We start from the raw sequence: 18,983 nt of genomic DNA on the forward strand, positions 1-18,983 counted from the left end.
ATTTGTTTATTCAGGAAGTTCACACTGGTTAATGTAGATGTGGTTATTAAGGAAGTATACATGGGTTAATGTTTATCTATTTATACAGGAAGTACACATGGGTTAATGTTTATCTATTTATTCAGGAAGTACACATGGGTTAATTTTGGTGTTTATTCAGGAAGTACAGATTGGTTATTTTTTATTTGTTTATTCAGGAAGTGCAGATGGGTTAACTTTGTTGTTTATACAGGTAGCAGGGACGGGTTAATGTTGATGTGTTTATTCAGGAGGTGCACATGGGTTAATGTTGATGTTTTTATTCAGGAAGTGCACATTGGTTAATGTTGATGTTATTAAGGAAGTAAAGATGGGTTAATGTTGATGTTTATACAGGAAGTACAAATGGGTTGATGTGTGTATTCAGGAAGTGCACATGGTTTAATGGGTTTATTCAGGAAGTGCAATTAACGGTTACTAGGGTTTATCTGGGATTTTATTTCAGGGGGAGAGAACTTTTTGATGTTTTTTGTTAGGGATAAACAAAAGAAGTTCTAAATTAATGCATTGATAAATAAAATATCATGGATCAATATGACTGACAGAAACCATAGATGGCTAGATTTGAGAAGCAACATGGAGGTTATCATAATTAATTACAAGAGGTATACACATTAACAATAATGGGCAGGGTAGAGGTTACTAATAAGCAGTATGGTATTAACCTTGAAAACATGCTGAAAGCATTCTAAAGGGCTTTAGTTCTGTTGGTGCTACGCCTACAAGGTGCTGGGAGTCCTGCATTACGGCACTATGAAAAATTATAGATAATACCTAGATAATCTGGGATAATCTGGTTGGAATTGGATCACAGATTAGATATCTAGTTTCTATTTCAGGTCTAGTATGTACTTTAGGTATGTAGAAATTGTAGTACGACTGTACTCACTAGGGGGCGCACGAACTCTTTATAAAGCCTGTATGGGCCGAGTGAGGGAAAACGATTTTAACTTCTGTTTTAAAGGACCACATAAAGTAAAAACAACTGTTACAACACAGCGACGTGCCATCATGAAATGCATCATGCAGGCGAACATTAATCAACGAAACGATGAAAAAGTGGTCATCCAAAAAGCTGATGATGATAACCAAACAACCAAACAAAGTACAGCATATATTGCAGATTATGTGTAGGTTTGAACTGCTCTGATGGGGGTGGAAGTAGAAGTGGCCTGCAGAACGTTTTACTCCAGGAGGAGATAAGGGTTTCAAGCAGATTAGTCCATTTCACTTGGAAAGCCCTCGGGTGCGCATCTTGCACGGTCCCCGGCTAAGCCTCTTATTATTAGGACCGTGAACCAAGACCGTGAGCACACCAGATGTACACAACACCCACCCAGGTCCCCTGCTGCGAGGTGCAATCAGCCGCCAGTCTTCCTGTGAGTCCTCGTTGCGGTTAAAATAACGGAAACATTGGGTTGACTATTTTCACACATAGCTGTGATACCCAAGTCTTATCTTATTTCCGAGTTGGTGAACCATGCTCCCACAAGATCTGGGGTTCCACAAGAACCGCCGTGTTTCGGACCCGGTGTTCCCCCTCGACGATGCGCCGATTCCGGTGCGCCGTGTGAAGAACCGGGACTTCCCTCTGAGCGCGAAGCGCAAGCGGTCCGGGTCGGTCCCGGAGCGCAGGGTGAACTGCGTGCTGGTGGGCGACGGGGCTGTGGGGAAGACCAGCCTGGTCGTCAGCTACACCACCAATGGATACCCGGCGGAATATATTCCCACAGCTTTTGACAACTTCACAGGTAGCCTAATGACAAAAACATTTTTTGCAGGTAGTTTGAATTCAAAGAACTGAATTGATTGCAATTTAGTATTAGTGTATGATATCTCAGGGCTACTTATGATAATGAACTATCCACGCTGTTAACGTAATGTGAGCAAACACCTTTGAGCGCAGATTAGGTATCTCACCTAATCTTTAGCCTAGTATCCCTCATTTCATGGGATTAATTATGTCCTCTTCCATCTCTGCAGTGATGGTAGTGGTCGATGGTAAACCAGTGAGACTGCAGCTCTGCGACATGGCTGGCCAGGTAACAATATATATTTGATTATATCCGTTACAACCAATATATTTTTGTTACAACTAGATGACAGCGATAGATGGTGGACATTGTCTTCTTTAACCGTGAGAACTTTCTCTCCCTCTGCTGCTGTTACGATAGAAATGGGGACACGTGGACCCCTCCATTAATGTAAGATGTTAGTTCACCTGGTGGCTAGTAGTTTAGATTATCTTTGAAATAGCATGTTAACAAAAAGATAACAACATGTTCACTTTTACCTGTTAACAAGTGTTATTTATATTTTTTAACTAGGCCTAGTAGTTTAGTTGGGCTTAATTAGTGCAGCACTTAGTCTAGTTTGGCTTTGAGTTTGCCTGGCCGACGCTGCGCTCCTTCTTGTCCCTGGAGTTGTTGCGCCCCCTGTAGACCCCTCTCGGTACACCCTGCTCCCCGTCTCTCTATCCTCCATCGCCCTCTTGTGGCTTGTTTCTCTGGAATTTAGAAACCGTCGTTTTCATTGGTATATTTTAAGGAGTGTTTATTTGTAATAAACCCAATGCATCCATGTGTCTCAGCTCTTCTCCTTATCATTTTTCTCACCTCGCCCCCACCTCTCCCTTTTATTCCCCCCCCCCCCCCCCCCCCCCTCCCCACCAGGAGAACCTGGAGAAGCTGCGGCCCCTATGTTACCGTAGCGCCGACGTCTTCCTGCTGTGCTACAGCGTGGTTCGCCCCTCCTCCTTCCGCGGCCTGGCCCAGCACTGGGTGCCCGAGGTGCGTCGGCAACGGCCCCACACCCCCCTGGTGCTGATTGGCACCCAGCTGGACCTCCGCGAGGACGTGCAGGTCCTGATCCAGCTGGCCCGGGCCCAGGAAACGCCCGTCAGCCCCCAGGACGGCCAGCGGCTGGCCCAGGAGATCGGCGCGGTGGGCTTCGCCGAGTGTTCGGCTCTGACCCAGAAGAACCTGAAGGACGCCTTCGACGCCGCCATCTTGGCCAGTGTTGGCGGCGGCGAGGAGGAGGAGGAGGAGCAGGAGGGGGAGAAGGAGAAGGAGGAGAAGAAGCAGGAGGAGAGCAAGCTGCTGACGCTGCAGAAGAAGTCTCCGGAGAAGATGCGGAGTGTGTCGGAGGCCTGGTGGAGGAGGATAGGCTGTCTGGTGGGGGAGCCCGCCTGCGACCCCCAGTGAGCCAGAACACTTCCCTCTCCTGATGCTTTTATATCTCACCGTCGACCTGCTGGAGCCTGGGTGGTCGTGAGGAACGCTTGGTGGGCGTCGCAAGTTCAACCTTCCTGTGTATCACAGACCTGTTGGAGGTGGGAGGTGGGAGGTAAGCTGTGCCTTCCCTGCCCCCGTCTACCGTCTGATTTGCTGAAGGGGCCACAGGTGGCACACTACCTCCTTCCTAATAGGATACTGAAGGAGACCTGCTGAGGACTTCCTCTGTAGGTCAAACACAGCAGGTGGGCACCTGGCCACCTGCTGAAGGGGCGTACACGCAACACACCTGTCCTCTGCTTGGGGGGGAGAAGGAAGGGGCATTTCCAGGGGAGCCGGCAGTCCTGCAGCCCCTCTTCTAAAGATAGGCTCAGGCTGCAGTTCTTACCCCCCTCTCCCAATGAGACATTAAAGGACCGTGCTGCTGGGTGTTTGAATAATATATGTTTTTATAATGTATATAATATTCATTTTATACAGTTTTTAGTCCATACAGTATTTATTTGCTCATGTCATGTTTAGACGCCTAGACGGACACTCTTGTCAATTACTGTCGTTTTTTAGGTCAAGATAAGATCAAATGTTCTTTGCGAATCCCAGATGGAAAATTTTGAAAAGATGTACATAGAAACAAACATTCATCTGTTGTTTTTCATGTGTACAGGTGAACAATCCGTTAGGACATAACTCGTCTCCTCATCGAACAATAAATAAAATATAATTGATCTATAAAAGCTCAATAAATAGAAGTATTAACAATAGAGTACTACAATGGTCAACGTGTGAAGGAAGCTTTTTTGTAATCTCGCAATAAGCTCTTCTCTCTGCGTTCCTGGTCTCCTAACAACTCCTGTCTCCTCCCCCAACTCCTGTCTCCTTCTCCTCACTCCTCACCTCCTAATAAGGCCAGACGTGACCACATTGACCAGATTAGCCTGCCTGATTGAATCATTGGCTTTCTGTCACTTCATCCATCTCAGGTTACAACCAGAATCCTTAGACACACACAAACATTAACTATTCAATGTTCTTTTTTAATATATAAAAATCCCAGTTAACCAAGCTCACAAGGAATGAAGTCAGTGTGGGCAGCATGGAGATTTTGAAACGGTGAGGTCATCGTTGACCTCTGACCCCAGGTGACCTGCTCTGTTTTCGCTCCACAGTGAGGTGAACACCTGGTGGTAATTAACAAGGCAAGTGTGTGTTTACCTCTCCCGCACACCTGGACAGGTTTAAGCTAACCTCAACCCCCACGTTTAGCATCCAAGTCGGTCCCAGGCTCACCACATGCACACTGGATTATGATGTATGCCATGTGGTGGAACCTGGAATTTAGACTGCATGCAGCATGGGCTGTGTCCCAGTGGGGAGTCGAACCCTGAGGGTGTTAATGCTGTGATGCACAAACAGATTTCGGTCCGTCTTTCTTCATGATTCAGTCAGGTGGACTGTCAATTTCTCTCTCTCTCTCTCTCTCTCTCTCTCTCTCTCTCTCTCTCTCTCTCTCTCTCTCTCTCTCTCTCTCTCTCTCTCTCTCTCTCTCTCTCTCTCTCTCTCTCTCTCTCTCTCTCTCTCTCTCTCTCTCTTTCTCTCTCTCTCTATATATGAATATATTTATATATGGCACTGTGACTAGGTCTTGTCAAAGGTCATCTGGATAAGTTACCAGGTTATTCCTGTCCTGGTTAACCACACCCCCTCTTCTTTCATCAGCTTAGCCCAGTTTAGCAGTGTAGTGTGTAGTTAGTGTGTAGCATGTGTGTGTGTGGTGTTTTGTTTGTTTGTGCATGTGTGGCATGTGTGTGGTCTTTGTGTGTGCATGTGCTATTACGGTCTACTTTTTTTAACAGCTGGTGGACGCTGGTAGCCTACAGCAGTGGAGAGAGTATCAAATGGTTTGGAACCAGAACGGCCTTACAACAGTTACATGGACCATCAAGACCAGTCGTTCTAAATCTGAGAATTGGGAGATTGCTGATTATAAGCTTGTCATAATTGAGGACCGATTTTTGATTAAAAAAAAAAATGGATGCCACATACAGCAGTATTTTATGAATTCAAAGTTATGATTGTAATGATTCAGGTTGTAATTCAGTAATACTGAACTATCATACAGTAATATGTTGCATTTTACAATCTCTTTTTGTGATGTACCTTATATACAGGATTGGTCCTAGCAAAAGTGAAGGAAAGTTAGACGCCCTGCTCACACAGATTTCGAGCATGTCTGCCGTCAGACTCTAGATATTTATCTAAAGTCTGATCTGTGAGAGTACTTTAAACAGCCTATTATCCAGCCTAAAACTATACATTCTTGGAAATATGTTGATTAAAGATAGTCAGCAAAACAAGGGAGTCATAATTCAAATATGGTTTAATAAATCACAGAAGTGCTTCATAAGGAATGAAAATATAGCGTTTAAAATATTAATACATTGTTTGACATACTAATAAAGTTAGAAACAGGGTTTGAAATATGAATACAGTGGTCAAAATGTAAACTTCAGTGGAGAACAGTCATGGTGCATGGTTTTTGTATGACACACCTTTTTCATAGTTTCTTAAGCAGTACAAAAACTTTATTTAATTTAATTTATCAACACTGACTACGCTATATTCATCTAATTAAAAGTAGCTGACATCAATAGACTTTAAGTTGTGAATTTAGTTGCAGTTCATTCATGGAAATCCTGTAGCTTTAAATTGTTTTAAAAACGTCAAACAACTTTTAACATTTGTTTTAAAGGAATGGGAAAAGTATCATTTTTACACGATTTCAGGTCCGGAATGCATAACACAAACCAATCTGTGTTTTATTGATAATTGTGTTGTACTTATGGTTAATTTAACCTGAGCGGCATTGGTATAGTAAGAGTATTAATGTAAATGTAGTACCATGTATAACCATGTGTAACTAGTGGTGATAACATGGTATCATTTGAATACCATGTAGCCTGTGACAAGCTTTATGACCACATGACAGAATAGGTTAAAAAGTATCCACTTTTCATTTGGTTGATGACCAGTGAAGATGGTCAGAAAACATATTTTCTTATAATTTAGCCATTTTAAATGGATTTACATTTACTGACATCTTGCAAGTAAGAGAGCGCACGTGAGGGAGTGCACCTGACAGAGTGCACGTGAAGGAGTGCATGTGAAAGACAGGCCGGAGTTCACTTAAGATTGTACACGCATTACAACTATAACAATTATTAAAAATAAACAGAAACACACTCCTCTTCCTCCACATTCTCTACCTCTGCGTAAATAATATATTTATGGTTGAGCTTCAGACTAAAAGAGATAATGTAAGTAAATGAATACACATTAGCCAGAACGAGCCATTACTTATTGTACTTGTACGTTAGCCCTCTTTGGAGATACAATCAGTCAAGAGAACAATCATCAAAAGTAGTTCAACTAAAGTTTAGCTTAACACGCTGTAACATCATCACGCTAATCGTCATCAGAACAATAACAAATCCATAATACCAGCAAAACTTCACTCTTCATGGTCCTCACTATCAATACAAGACCCACAGCATTCCACAACCACTACATACAAAGACATAACTGACAACCATGTCATATGGGAATTTCATGTTTCGAAATGAACAAATTTCAGCTTTAAATCTGACCAAACAGATGTCCTAAATTAAAGCTATACCTTACCTTCTCGTACTCCCCTCTGAGAGAAAATACATTCTGGAATCATGAAAGAATATTAAAAAGCTTTTCAATATTTTTAAAAGGTGGGTAAAAGTTCTAAGCCAGAACATAAACAGGGCGGCGGTCGTGTTGAATGCTCTACCTTTCTCCCCCTCTCTTTTTTATTCGATCTTTAGACTATTCATAATACTATTTTCTCTGACAACAATAAAAGGCAAAATTGCCATATTTTCAATACTAAATAATTTAAGTATTTGTTTAATTATGCCTGTTTTTAATCCTTTCCTAGATCAGACAATAGGGCATAAAATCAATATCTTTAAAATAGTAAAATGTATATCAAAAATATTTCACTATTTGGTCCTCTATTTATCTTCAATTAAACATTTCCTCTAATTTCAGAGCACATGCAGCTGCCTACATGATATAATGCATCAGTAACGGAGGGTTCTTGTTCAGAAACAAAGAATCATTAAATTCTAAACAAGATAGAGATACTAAAATACTTTGTGGTGTTTTGCCCCTGATGTTTCATATACATTTCTTATAGAGTGCTTATAGATCAAGATCTTATAGCCCCTGAAGCCAGCAGACTATTTGGAGTTCTTTCCCACTTCTAGATTATTATTGAATCTTTCAGTATCTCCAATAAGCTACCAGAATATTCCAGAATCTCAGAGAATATTCAAGAGTTCCCTTAGCCTGGAAACCCTCTTGCTCATGTGACCAATTATCAGTGGGTGGGAGTATTTGACAGAGAAACCCCTCAGCCAATCAGCGTTACAAAACATGTGACACCGATAGGGTGTGCTGATTAGAACGGCGTAAATGTATCCTCCGCTAGTGCTCGTGGATACTCTTGGATTCCTATTTCTCTAATATCTGGACTCATTGCTGTGTTTACTTTACTTATGTTAATGTTAATGATAATGCCCAGATTACATTGTTATTTCATAAGATCGATTTAGAGATCTATACTGATCCTTTTAACCAAACAGAATGTGAGTCACGTGTTCAGGATTGTCTCAAGACCCAAGTTTCCTAGATTATTGTATTCTGCCAGAATCTTCTTGAATTGTCCTACCCTGAGAAGCAGACGACTCTGCAAGCCCATGATTCATTTGCCCTTGCCTATGCGTCTGGCCCGCATCCCGTTCAGACAGGTGTCCAGCAGACCTGGCCAGGGGCGGGTTAATCACAACCGCTTATCAACGTAGTGAAACAGTTATTTTCTCTGCGTAACTATTGTGCTGTCGTCTTGACCAGGACTCCCAAGAAGAAGAGAGCATTCTCTATATTCTCTATATCTATATGAGATCTTTCTCACTAAATAAAGGATCAATAAATACAATTAAATAAAATATATCTAATATGGGGCGTGTTGGATACGAAGACTGTACAGATTAAAAACCTATGGGAGCGCCGTTGAGGCATTTCATAAACAACCAAGATGGCTGCTGCTGATGTGTCACATGTGTCGTTGCTCTGATTGGTTGGACGTCGTCTACCCTAAGGCTTCCTGAGGCATTTTGGTCCGCATGGTTTGATTACACCCCTTAGAAATCGTAAACGAACTGAGAACTTCCAGATTCCTACTCGTTCGGTCTGGCAACTTCAGGCTAGAACCTTCCTAGAACCTTCGGGGGTCCAGCCAGTTGCTTCTAGATTCCTCTAGCGTGTTGGCCGGAGTAGCCCCTCCCCCTACCGGAGGCGGGCAGAGAAGCAGCGCATGTACTCCGTCACCCAATGGCTGTCCACCACCGTCAGCTCAGACCTCTGGGTCTTCTCCAGGTCGGCCGAGCGCGCCCGCCGGCGCTCCGGGTTCGATGCCCTCTTGTCCGAGCTGCGCCGGGTGGTCTGGACACAGGCGTCCGCTGTCACCCTACCCTGGACCTAAACACACAAACGTGCATGTTTACAGGCGCACACACACACATGCATACAAAGACACACTCACACACACACACACACACACATGAACACATACACACACTCACATACAAGTACCCACATACACGCACACATGCAAATGTGCACGCATGCACACACACACACACACACACACACACACACACACACACACACACACACACACGCACGCACATACACACACACAGAGAAAGAATGCATGAATAAGGAAAGCCGGTTAGCATTAGCCACACTGCTACTGTATTATTCATACTCGCCAGCGGACATATTGTATGACATGCTCTCTGGGGACCTGTGGTCTCCAGTGTGTAGGTTTATGTGCGTAACTAAGTGTGTGGCCGGACACAATTTAGGCACTGTTATGTGTGGGCTGTTGGGGTTATGTTATGGCAGTGTATAACGGTGATCGTTTGGGAAATTAATCAAAGTTTCAATGACTTAATTGGTGATTCTTTGAATGTATTAATGCATGAATGGGTGAGTGTATTAATGCCAGTTAGTGTGAGTATGAGTGTGTGAGTGTATGTTAGTGTGTGTTTGAATATGTCAGGTTTTTTTTTTTTTATGAATCTGTGTATTTGTGAATGTGTGACGTTCGGTTGTGTGTTTGCGTGTATGGTTGTATGAATGTGTGATTGTGTGAATCTGTGGGTGTTGTTGTGTCCCGACCTGCTCCTTGTGAATGGGGTAGGTTTGTTGTTTGTTAGTGTGTTGGAATGTATGAATGTATGAATACATGAATGCATGAATGTGTGACCATGTGAATATGTGGGTGTTGTGTTCTCACCTGCTGCTTGGCATCCAGCCAGTGATGTCGTCCGGAGCGCTGCAGCGTCTCCTTGGCGACAAGGGAGGGCTGGCTCTTGGCCCGGGAGGGCTTGCGGACCGCCCCGCTCTCGTCTCCAGACCCCCCGTGGTGAAGGGCGGCCGGGGGCCGGCGGGGGCGGCGCCGGGGCCCAGGTCTCGTTGGCTCCTGGTCGGAGGAATCCAATGGCCCAGCGTCCGTCTCGGTGGTCTCTGAGGGTCCGGTGCTGCTCAAGGCCTCCTTTGTGGGCCCCCGCCGGGCCCTCACACCCGGACGGCTCCCTGCGACAGGACAGGAAAGGGGTCCATGACCTTTGACCTCTCAGGGTTTGAGTGGGATGAACCCATCTCTGGTACCCCACTGAGCTTTGTCACAGATACCCTCTTCTACCGAGGACGCATGACAACACACTAACAGAACACCCGCCAAGATGAGGCACAGGCAGGCCGACAGGCCGACAGACAGAGAGGCAGACAGACAGACAAGGACCGTTTCTTTCCTACAAAATATCCTTATTGTATTTAATATTTCGTACTCCCAACTGAATAAGGTCAAATAAGGGAGGTGTACTCACATGAACACTAGGATCTATAAAGGAGTGCACTATAAACCCTAGGATATATAAAGGGGTGTACTCCTATAAACAATAGGATATATAAAGGAGTGTGATATAAACACTAAGATATATAAAGGGGTGTACTCCTACAAACACTAGGATATATAAAGGGGTGTACTCCTCTAAACACTAGGGTCTATAAAGGGGTGTACTCCTATAAACCCTAGGATATCTAAAGGAGTGTACTCTTATAAACACTAGGGTCTATAAAGGTGATGTACCCTTATAAACACTAGGGTCTATAAAGGTGATGTACCCTTATAAACACTAGGATATATAAAGGGGTGTACTCCTCTAAACACTAGGGTCTATAAAGGGGTGTACTCCTATAAACCCTAGGATATCTAAAGGAGTGTACTCTTATAAACACCTGGATCTATAAAGGGGTGTACTCCTATAAACACTAGGGTCTATAAAACAGTGTAGTCCTCTTAAAACCTGGGTTTGTAAAGGGGTGTACTCTTATAAACAAGAGGATATATAAAGGGGTGTACTCTTATAAACATCTGGGTCTATAAAGGGGTGTACTCTTATAAACACCTGGGTCTATAAAGGGGTGTACTCTTATAAACATCTGGGTCTATAAAGGGGTGTACCCTTATAAACACCTGGGTCTATAAAGGGGTGTACTCTTTTAAACACTAGGGTCTATAAAGGGGTGCACTCTTATAAACATGAGGATATATAAAGGGGTGTACTCCTATAAACACCTGGGTCTATAAAGGGGTGTACTCTTGTAAACACCAGGTCCTAGGGTCTATAAAGGAGCATTGGTCACCTGCCAGAGACGTGTCCGTTTCCCTCGCCTTGACCTCGGCGTCTACACCCCTGAAAGTGGGCTTGGGCCCAGGGGGCGGCTCAAATTTGGACAGTCGGTCGCGACCCCTGACCTCGGAGTGCATCTGAGGGACCACGGAGAGCGGGGCGATCTCTCTGCGGGACGGCCGCGGCGTGGAGCCCCCGCTGGAGTCGGAGACGCGGTCCCAGCCGCTCCACACCCAGGGCTTGTGGGAGTGCTCCATGACCCGCCGGGTCAGCCGGTACCTCAGGGAGTCCTCGTAGCACTTGGAGAACGTCTCCCACTTGGGCTCGCGGAACTTCTTCATGTACTCCGTGCAGCGGAGCCTCTTGGTCACCACGGCGGCCATGCTGTCTTTAGGCTGGGTCATCTTCCCTCGTCCCTTCAGAACTGGGAGTGGGGAGAATAACGTGCTGCAGTAAGCCTGCTGTTTGAGAGGCAGTGATTCAAAGAGCGCAATTTGGACCATTGATCACTTTATAAAAGTGAGTTAAGAGAACAGTTCTTAAAACACACATCACTTATTTTCCTACAGTTACTCTTATACAATTGTTACTAAAACGGTTAGTATAGAGTGCTATTTCACAAGATAAACACACAGCAGCAGTAATATAACACACACCGCAATATAGTTCCTCAAGACAGCCAGATGATTGCTGAGCACAGGTTAGCATAAATTGAGATTGACAGAGCTTTAATACAAAAAAAGGTATTGTTACGTGGTCACAGGTGTGTGTTTGCAGACTTCTGGACTTCACAGCAAAAGAAACATAGAAGTAAAGAGTTCAAACACTATCAAATAATAATGTTACCACAAACAATATCTAGAAAATAAGTTATCCAGAAAATATGGCAAAAGAAACTGATTCTAATGCTAAACGCGATTAACATAATACGAATCCTGAACTGGCTTGTGTAGAGACCACCTGCTGGCGTAGTGTGTCGTCGGAGAGCATCTCGCGCCATGCCACGCCCCCCCCCCCCCCCCCCCCCCCCCCCCTCTAGAAAAGCTGTCTGGCCCACGGTCTTATCCCGTGATTTATGTTTGCGCCACCAGTTGACTGTCAACAACAGCAGATAAACACACTATAGTCACCCCCGGTGGTTATGGTAGGCTATACATCGTAAACACACACAGTATTCATATCGAACAGAGTCGAGCTACAACGCCATTATTACAAAGGTCTTGTTACTGGGCAGTAGGCTATGAATAATTCAATGAGGCTGCCTGGGTAACCTTACAGCAAACCTCTTGGTTTACACAGCGAGCACAGGAGACGCCTGTCGCCTACTGGGTCGCTGGTGGCCAAATATAGCCCACCTTCCTATAGTATCCCTAACCCATCCCCTTGCCTTCTCCCTCCTCGGAGCAGAAGGCGACGCTGTCTCTGCACATGCACATGCACACGCACACGCACGGGCCAATCCCACTCTCGCCTGTAGCATGATTATTGGAAAATGAGATCACTCAGTGTTTTCTTCTCTCTTTTTTTGCACATCTACTCGACTTATAGTGGACCGGTTTTCCCGTAGGCGGTTGGGATCAGATGAGAATATTCTAATATGAGCCGAAGAAAGGTCTAACGAACCCCCTACTCACCACGCGACCTTTGCTCCCGTTACTCGACGGACCTTAACGTTGACTCGTCGACCCCCCCAGCAGCATGACCACAGGCTGTCACACGGTCAGCATCCCGCAGGTGAGGGAGTCCGGTCCCAGCATCCGAGGAGGAGAGGGTCGACGTGTTTCTCAGAGATGAGCCAGCGCAACCTTACTGCGCATGCGTCTGTATAGAACTCGCCGCTCTCCCTACGCTCCAGATAACCTCGCGGCGCTTTCCTCTCGCGACGGAGCCCCCCTTGGAACGGGATGCTCCAGATCATCGTCATTGGCGAGAAGGTGGGAAGCAGGGACTTTCAGTGGGATCAGGTGTTGTAAATGTGGTTGTTTATTTATGTTTATTTATTTATTCAAACTAGCAGGACATTAAACCTGCTGCATTAGCGACACCCTGGGGCCCTCACAAGATTTAATGAGTTTACTTTGGTAAAGGATTCATAATCCAGTACTTGACCGTGTTGGCTGTAAGGTTGGGCTGTCTGAAGGGCAGGTCGTTTAAACTCCCCTGTATCATCCAAGTGTTAAGTGAACCCGTCAAAGCCCAGTGCTTAGACTAGTAGATCATTGTTTATAAGAACAGCTCAGACTTATTATAGGCCTAGAGGGCTTCCAAGAGCACTTGAGTAAATAAACACAGAAGTCATCGTTTGAAAATAAATTTTTATTTGCTTTGTTCTTGTATTTTTGGTCTTTTCTTGTTAGTTGTACGGGTTTTTCCTCGAAGCAAACAGCCAACATGCCCCGTTAAGGGGTCGCGGGCCTGCGTCCTTACAAAACAATCAGTCCATTTAGGCCGACATAATCAATAAATATTCATATGTACAGTTCACACATTCACTTGCTGACGTCGCTAGTCTGCGCGTCGCGATGTCGACTGCTCGCTCCGGCTGCGCCACCTGCGCACTTGGGTGACCACTCCACCACAACAACAACAACAACAACAACTACAACAACAACAACAACAACAAAATGTTCACTAAGCACCAGAGTGGCGCCGCCGTGCCACCGGTTGTTTGTCTCCTGAGAGGATGCGCAGTGTCGCCGTTTAGAAGCACTTCCTGTGGACGATGGAGGGGCCTGCCTCGTCGTACTCCTGCTTGCTGATCCACATCTGCTGGAAGGTGGACAGGGAAGCCAGGATGGAGCCACCGATCCAGACGGAGTACTTCCTCTCTGGGGGGGCGATGATCTGGAGAGGAGGAGGAGAGGTTCTTCTGGGTTAGTCATTGCGCAGACTTGTGATGTCACTAAATCTACAGGTAGGAGTGTTGGCACGCAACCTTTCGGCTGGGGAGTCGGAACACAGCCAAACAATATCTAAATAAATAAATTAAGTGTTTCTCCGGGCGTTCATATATTCAGTTAGAAAGCAGCTGTGTAGTGAAGTAAGAGGTAAAGTGATAGTTCGGATGAGTGATGGATCGAGGGGGGTTAGAGGGAGGAGGAGTAGTAAATAGTTCCATACCTTGATCTTCATGGTGGATGGAGCCAGGGCGGTGATCTCCTTCTGCATGCGGTCAGCGATACCGGGGTACATGGTGGTACCACCGGACAGCACGTTGTTGGCGTACAGGTCCTTGCGGATATCAATGTCACACTTCATGATGCTGTTGTAGGCGGTCTCATGGATACCGGCGGACTCCATTCCTGGGGTGCACATCAGATCACATCACATTAGATCACACGTAACAGCCGCACACAATATAAGGGTAAAATATAGACAATTATATCTATAAATAAAAAAGGAAAGATGTGCTAAGCACAATGTACAATGCATTCCACCACATGATTGCGTTTAACTTTGACTATTGCACATATTGCACTGGATCTGCGCAAAATATAAATTTGGATTTTGTATATAAGGTCTGTGGTATTGTTACTACTTATATACTTACTAGACCACTTTTATTTCGTCGATCATTTTGTATCTTTCTATTCATTATCGCGTTATGATAAGGTTTCTGTCGCAGTGTTGTTCTCGGACGGTATGAGGCCCGGAGTAGGACCTTGATTACGCACCGATGAAGGAGGGCTGGAAGAGGGTCTCTGGGCAACGGAAACGCTCGTTTCCAATGGTGATGACCTGACCGTCGGGGAGCTCGTAGCTCTTCTCCAGGGAGGAAGAGGAGGCTGCGGTGGCCATCTCATTCTCGAAGTCCAGAGCCACGTAGCAAAGCTTCTCCTTGATGTCGCGCACGATCTCGCGCTCGGCTGGAACAAGCAAAAAGCACATTTGGTCAGTCAGCAGGTGCGCGTAACATTGAGAGTGTCAATGCGCGACACATTAAGAAAAACCGGCAAAACCGATAAAAGTTAATATTTTGTTTCTAATTCAATCTTACCGGTGGTGACGAAGGAGTAGCCACGCTCTGTGAGGATCTTCATGAGGTAGTCGGTAAGGTCGCGACCGGCCAGGTCAAGACGCATGATGGCATGGGGCAGGGCATAACCCTCATACACTGGCACGTTGTGGGTCACACCGTCACCGGAATCCAGCACGATACCTGCACAACAAATGCATCGAGGTTACTCTCGTGGTCACGGGGACGGGGTGATATCCGCTGTTCTAACTCAAGCCACGCTGTACACTTTCTATATCAATATTCCATATTTCAGTTGAATGCATAATATTACAGTGTCGGAGACACTTTGTAGCGAGGCATACAACGTTTATATTTGATGTACATTTTTGTGAAGGCTTATTTATTTTTCTATAGCTCAGAATGGTATTTTTTAAGGCCTATTGCCTTACTGTATTTTCATCTTTATATTTTGTATTCTTGTTCATTATTCTGATTCTTCTTATTCTTATTAATAATGCACCTGTGAAGTAATAATTTTCCTTGGAATCAATAAAGTTCAATCAATAAAGTCCTGGGCGCACAATTTGTGTGCGTAAACTTGGTGCGTAAACTTGTGCCGAGGCGGTGGGCGGGCCCTCACCTGTGGTACGACCGGAAGCGTACAGGGACAGCACAGCCTGGATGGCCACATACATGGCGGGCACGTTGAAGGTCTCAAACATGATCTGGGTCATCTTCTCTCTGTTGGCCTTGGGGTTCAGGGGGGCTTCAGTGAGCAGGGTGGGGTGCTCCTCGGGTGCCACACGCAGCTCATTGTAGAAGGTGTGATGCCAGATCTTCTCCATGTCGTCCCAATTGGTGATGATACCATGCTCAATGGGGTACTTGAGGGTCAGGATACCTCTCTTGCTCTGGGCCTCGTCTCCTACGTAGGAGTCCTTCTGACCCATACCCACCATGACACCCTAGGGGAGAGAGAGAGAGGAACCGCTCTTTAGTACACTGGTACACACGCGGGTCACGCCAGACCCCCGTGCTGAGGTGGTCTGGCTGGTATGTAATTAGTGAACAGGCCTATAAGCAGGCCTTCACATTCTACCAGGTTAAGTTAAGGTTGAATAAAAAATAATAATAATGTAGCAACAACACGTGTGTCTTGTGTTCCATTTCGTCGACATTTTCTACAAAACTGCAGTTTATCATTGGAATCAAGATGAGTGAATTTACCATGATGAATGAATTAAATGTTTTAATGTCGCCCCATAAGTCGAGAGCAGTACAGCACAAGAGTACTGTGCAATACAAATGATTGTGCTGTGATGATTGAATGTATTGTAGTGGACAGTTGAGTGCATTGTATTGGTGGAGTGAATGAAAGGTTACCTGATGACGGGGGCGTCCGACGATGGAGGGGAACACGGCGCGGGGCGCGTCGTCTCCGGCGAACCCAGCCTTCACAAGGCCGGAGCCATTGTCGCACACGAGGGCGGTGGTCTCTTCGTCGTCACACATCTTGGCTTATTCTGGGCTGAGGAGGGAGCAGACGTTAATCTATTTGTGTAACGATCAATCCACGTCTGATAAATCGCCCTGCCCACTTGTTGATCCCCGTACGTAACACATGCATTTTCTTTTACGCATTTGTTTGGAGTTAAATAGTTTTGTATATTGAAACAGTAGGCCAACCCTTCTTGCACATTTCCTGAAAAACCCACCCTTGAATTTAAAGCGATAGCTGTTTTGTCTCTGTTATTTACACATGCGCTAAAGTAACCGAATTAATCCAAGTTGTGCTCATGTCTTTCTAAACGAAACTTCCAGCGGTGCAGCACAGAGCCGTTTCTAGTCGACCGGTCTCGGGACGTCCTGCGCCCACTAGCAGCGCTGGGACAGTTACAACTAATAATAACTTGTTAAGTATAGCTTTTATGACGATGAAATCAAATGAAACAAGCTACCATATCTAATCAACTGCACACCAAACCACCACTTCAACTATTGCGGTATTATTATGATTATAATAAAGTAGAATTATGTTTGACAGATGCTTTTTATCCAAAGAGACGTGCTCATCATTAGGACAAAACTTCCAGTTCCTTAGTGTCCGGAAAGTAAACAGCCGCGGGGGCCAAGTCCCAAACACCGCATGGTCCAATGGGTTAACTGTAAGAACCCCTCTACCGAACCACAGATTAACTCCTCCATGCCGACCCCTAGCCCCAACCCTCCATCCTGAATAACAAACATGGCATCAGTCCAGGACACTCACCAGTGGTAGTTCCGGAGGATAGAGCACAAGGTAACCGCAGTTGGTTGCAGGTGACGGCCAACCCCGAAAGTTGGGGTGCTTATATACCCCCTGACACCCCGTTAACGGCCAACCCCCCCGATCCAGTCACAACACAGAGGAGGGTCTTCCATGCGGAGCGTATTCCACAGGAATCCCGGCTTCCCTGGGACCATATTTGGGTCTTGGTGCGGACTGAGCGTCGGTTGGACACCGCGGACCTGCGCTGGAGCGGCGCGCTGCGTCGGTCTCCAGGCGGTCCATATATGGCGCGGTGGTCCCTGTCCTGTGCAGGAGGGCTCGCGGCCTCTCGGCCCGTGTAAGGCGACCCAACAGTAGTAGCATGCCGGGCCCAAAGGCTACTTCGGCTGGCATCCCCGACACAGGGGCGCGCTTCTTTACGCATGCAGCAGCAGCCGTGGAGACTGGTATAGACACGACCAGATCCACACCGTCCCTTGTCCACACAAGGACTACAGTTGACCTGGATTAGGACCGGATCAGAGCCCTACAAGGTGTGGTCACTGTGTTCCCCACCTCAGTCATACTTCAACAACTGTCTGAATATATATCTTTATGGTGAATCTTAATCTCAGTCCCTGCGCATAGATTATCTCACCCATCACTTTGAAGTTGGATTATTTAGAGGCCAAAGTAAATGTGTGGCCGGGCTCAGGGCCAGTTCACTGATGGACTTAGTGGAGCGCTGCGGCCAATAGGTGATGAATGAAGTGCAGGTTTGATAATGGACTTGAATGAAATGTTCATTCGTTCTTGGTCTAGTCTCTATGTTCTCTATGTGTAGCAGAGCTAGTCTATGTATTCTCTATGTGTATTATAAATCTATGTATTCTCTAGGTGTATTATAAGTCGATGTATTCTCTAGGTGTATTATAAGTCTTGTATTCTCTAGGTGTAGTATACCTTAGTCTATGTATTCTAGGTTTAGTATAGGTAAATATATATATTATCTAGGTGTTCTATGGTTAAGTATGTATTCTCTAGGTGAAGTATAGGTAAGTCTATATATTATCTAGGTGTAGAAGCAGAGCTTAGTCTATGTATTATCTTGATGTAATATAGGTTAGTAGGCCTATTCTCTTGGTGTAGGAAGTATATGTATTCTCAATATGTAGAAGTATAGGTCAGTCTATGTATTAGGTGTAGTATAGGTAAGTCTATGTATTCTCTAGGTGTAGTATAGGTTAGTCTATGTATTATCTAGTTGTAGCAGTATTGTCTATGTATTCTCTGTCTGGGGTATAGGTATTATCTACGCAGACTCTCGCCTCGAGTTCAAACGCGGAGACTAGCGGAAGTGGGCGTGGCCTGAACAGTTGATCAGCAGCTGCAGCCGGCCGCGGGGACGTTAGAATTCCCGCGAACAGCCGTCGGAGGGAGGAGGGGAGGCGCTGTTAGGCGAGGGTTGTTGATGTGTTTATTCAACTGCTCTGACGTCACATGACCGACTCAAGACAGCGTGAGAGGGACAGAGGAACGATGCACCACGGCGTCTAACTCCTCATAAGCACTTTTAATAACTCGAGTCCATAAACCTGAGGTGTCGCGTTCCCAAACCTAAATTAGCGTGCAATTTGAAGGGATTATATTCTGGCGATAATTTAAGCACGCCTGCCCGCCCGCAAGCGCCCACACACACACGCAAGCGCCCACAC

At 45.6% G+C, this 18,983-nt stretch overlaps 3 protein-coding genes across 4 annotated transcripts; 1 reads left to right on the plus strand and 2 right to left on the minus strand.

Annotated features, from left to right (window-relative positions):
- Window positions 1–1,068: 1,068 nt before the first annotated feature.
- On the plus strand, window positions 1,069–4,045 carry si:ch211-133l11.10 (cell division control protein 42 homolog). Of its 2 annotated transcripts, XM_030351726.1 has the most exons (4): window positions 1,070–1,790; window positions 2,023–2,081; window positions 2,214–2,243; window positions 2,712–4,045. In XM_030351726.1, the coding sequence occupies exons 1-4, from the start codon at window positions 1,520–1,522 to the stop codon at window positions 3,240–3,242; spliced, it is 891 nt and encodes a 296-aa protein (XP_030207586.1). In that variant the 5' UTR covers window positions 1,070–1,519; the 3' UTR covers window positions 3,243–4,045. The 2 variants fall into 2 exon arrangements, with proteins under 2 accessions (XP_030207587.1, XP_030207586.1); XM_030351727.1 differs by lacking the exon at window positions 2,214–2,243 and having other exon boundaries at window positions 1,069–1,790.
- Window positions 4,046–5,631: 1,586 nt separating this feature from the next.
- On the minus strand, window positions 5,632–13,000 carry ccsapa (centriole, cilia and spindle-associated protein a). The gene is made up of 4 exons (XM_030351729.1): window positions 12,697–13,000; window positions 11,076–11,486; window positions 9,664–9,962; window positions 5,632–8,840 (listed from the first exon to the last, which is right to left on the minus strand). The coding sequence occupies exons 2-4, from the start codon at window positions 11,464–11,466 to the stop codon at window positions 8,649–8,651; spliced, it is 882 nt and encodes a 293-aa protein (XP_030207589.1). The 5' UTR covers window positions 11,467–11,486; window positions 12,697–13,000; the 3' UTR covers window positions 5,632–8,648.
- Window positions 13,001–13,360: 360 nt separating this feature from the next.
- acta1a (actin alpha 1, skeletal muscle a) lies at window positions 13,361–17,543 on the minus strand. The gene is made up of 7 exons (XM_030351725.1): window positions 17,290–17,543; window positions 16,404–16,548; window positions 15,661–15,985; window positions 15,060–15,221; window positions 14,737–14,928; window positions 14,183–14,364; window positions 13,361–13,906 (listed from the first exon to the last, which is right to left on the minus strand). Exons 2-7 carry the CDS (start codon window positions 16,530–16,532, stop codon window positions 13,763–13,765), a joined length of 1,134 nt encoding a protein of 377 aa, XP_030207585.1. The 5' UTR covers window positions 16,533–16,548; window positions 17,290–17,543; the 3' UTR covers window positions 13,361–13,762.
- Window positions 17,544–18,983: the final 1,440 nt, after the last annotated feature.

Source organism: Gadus morhua, chromosome 3 (genome assembly GCF_902167405.1).
Source record: "Gadus morhua chromosome 3, gadMor3.0, whole genome shotgun sequence".
Taxonomy (NCBI): Eukaryota; Metazoa; Chordata; class Actinopteri; order Gadiformes; family Gadidae; genus Gadus; species Gadus morhua.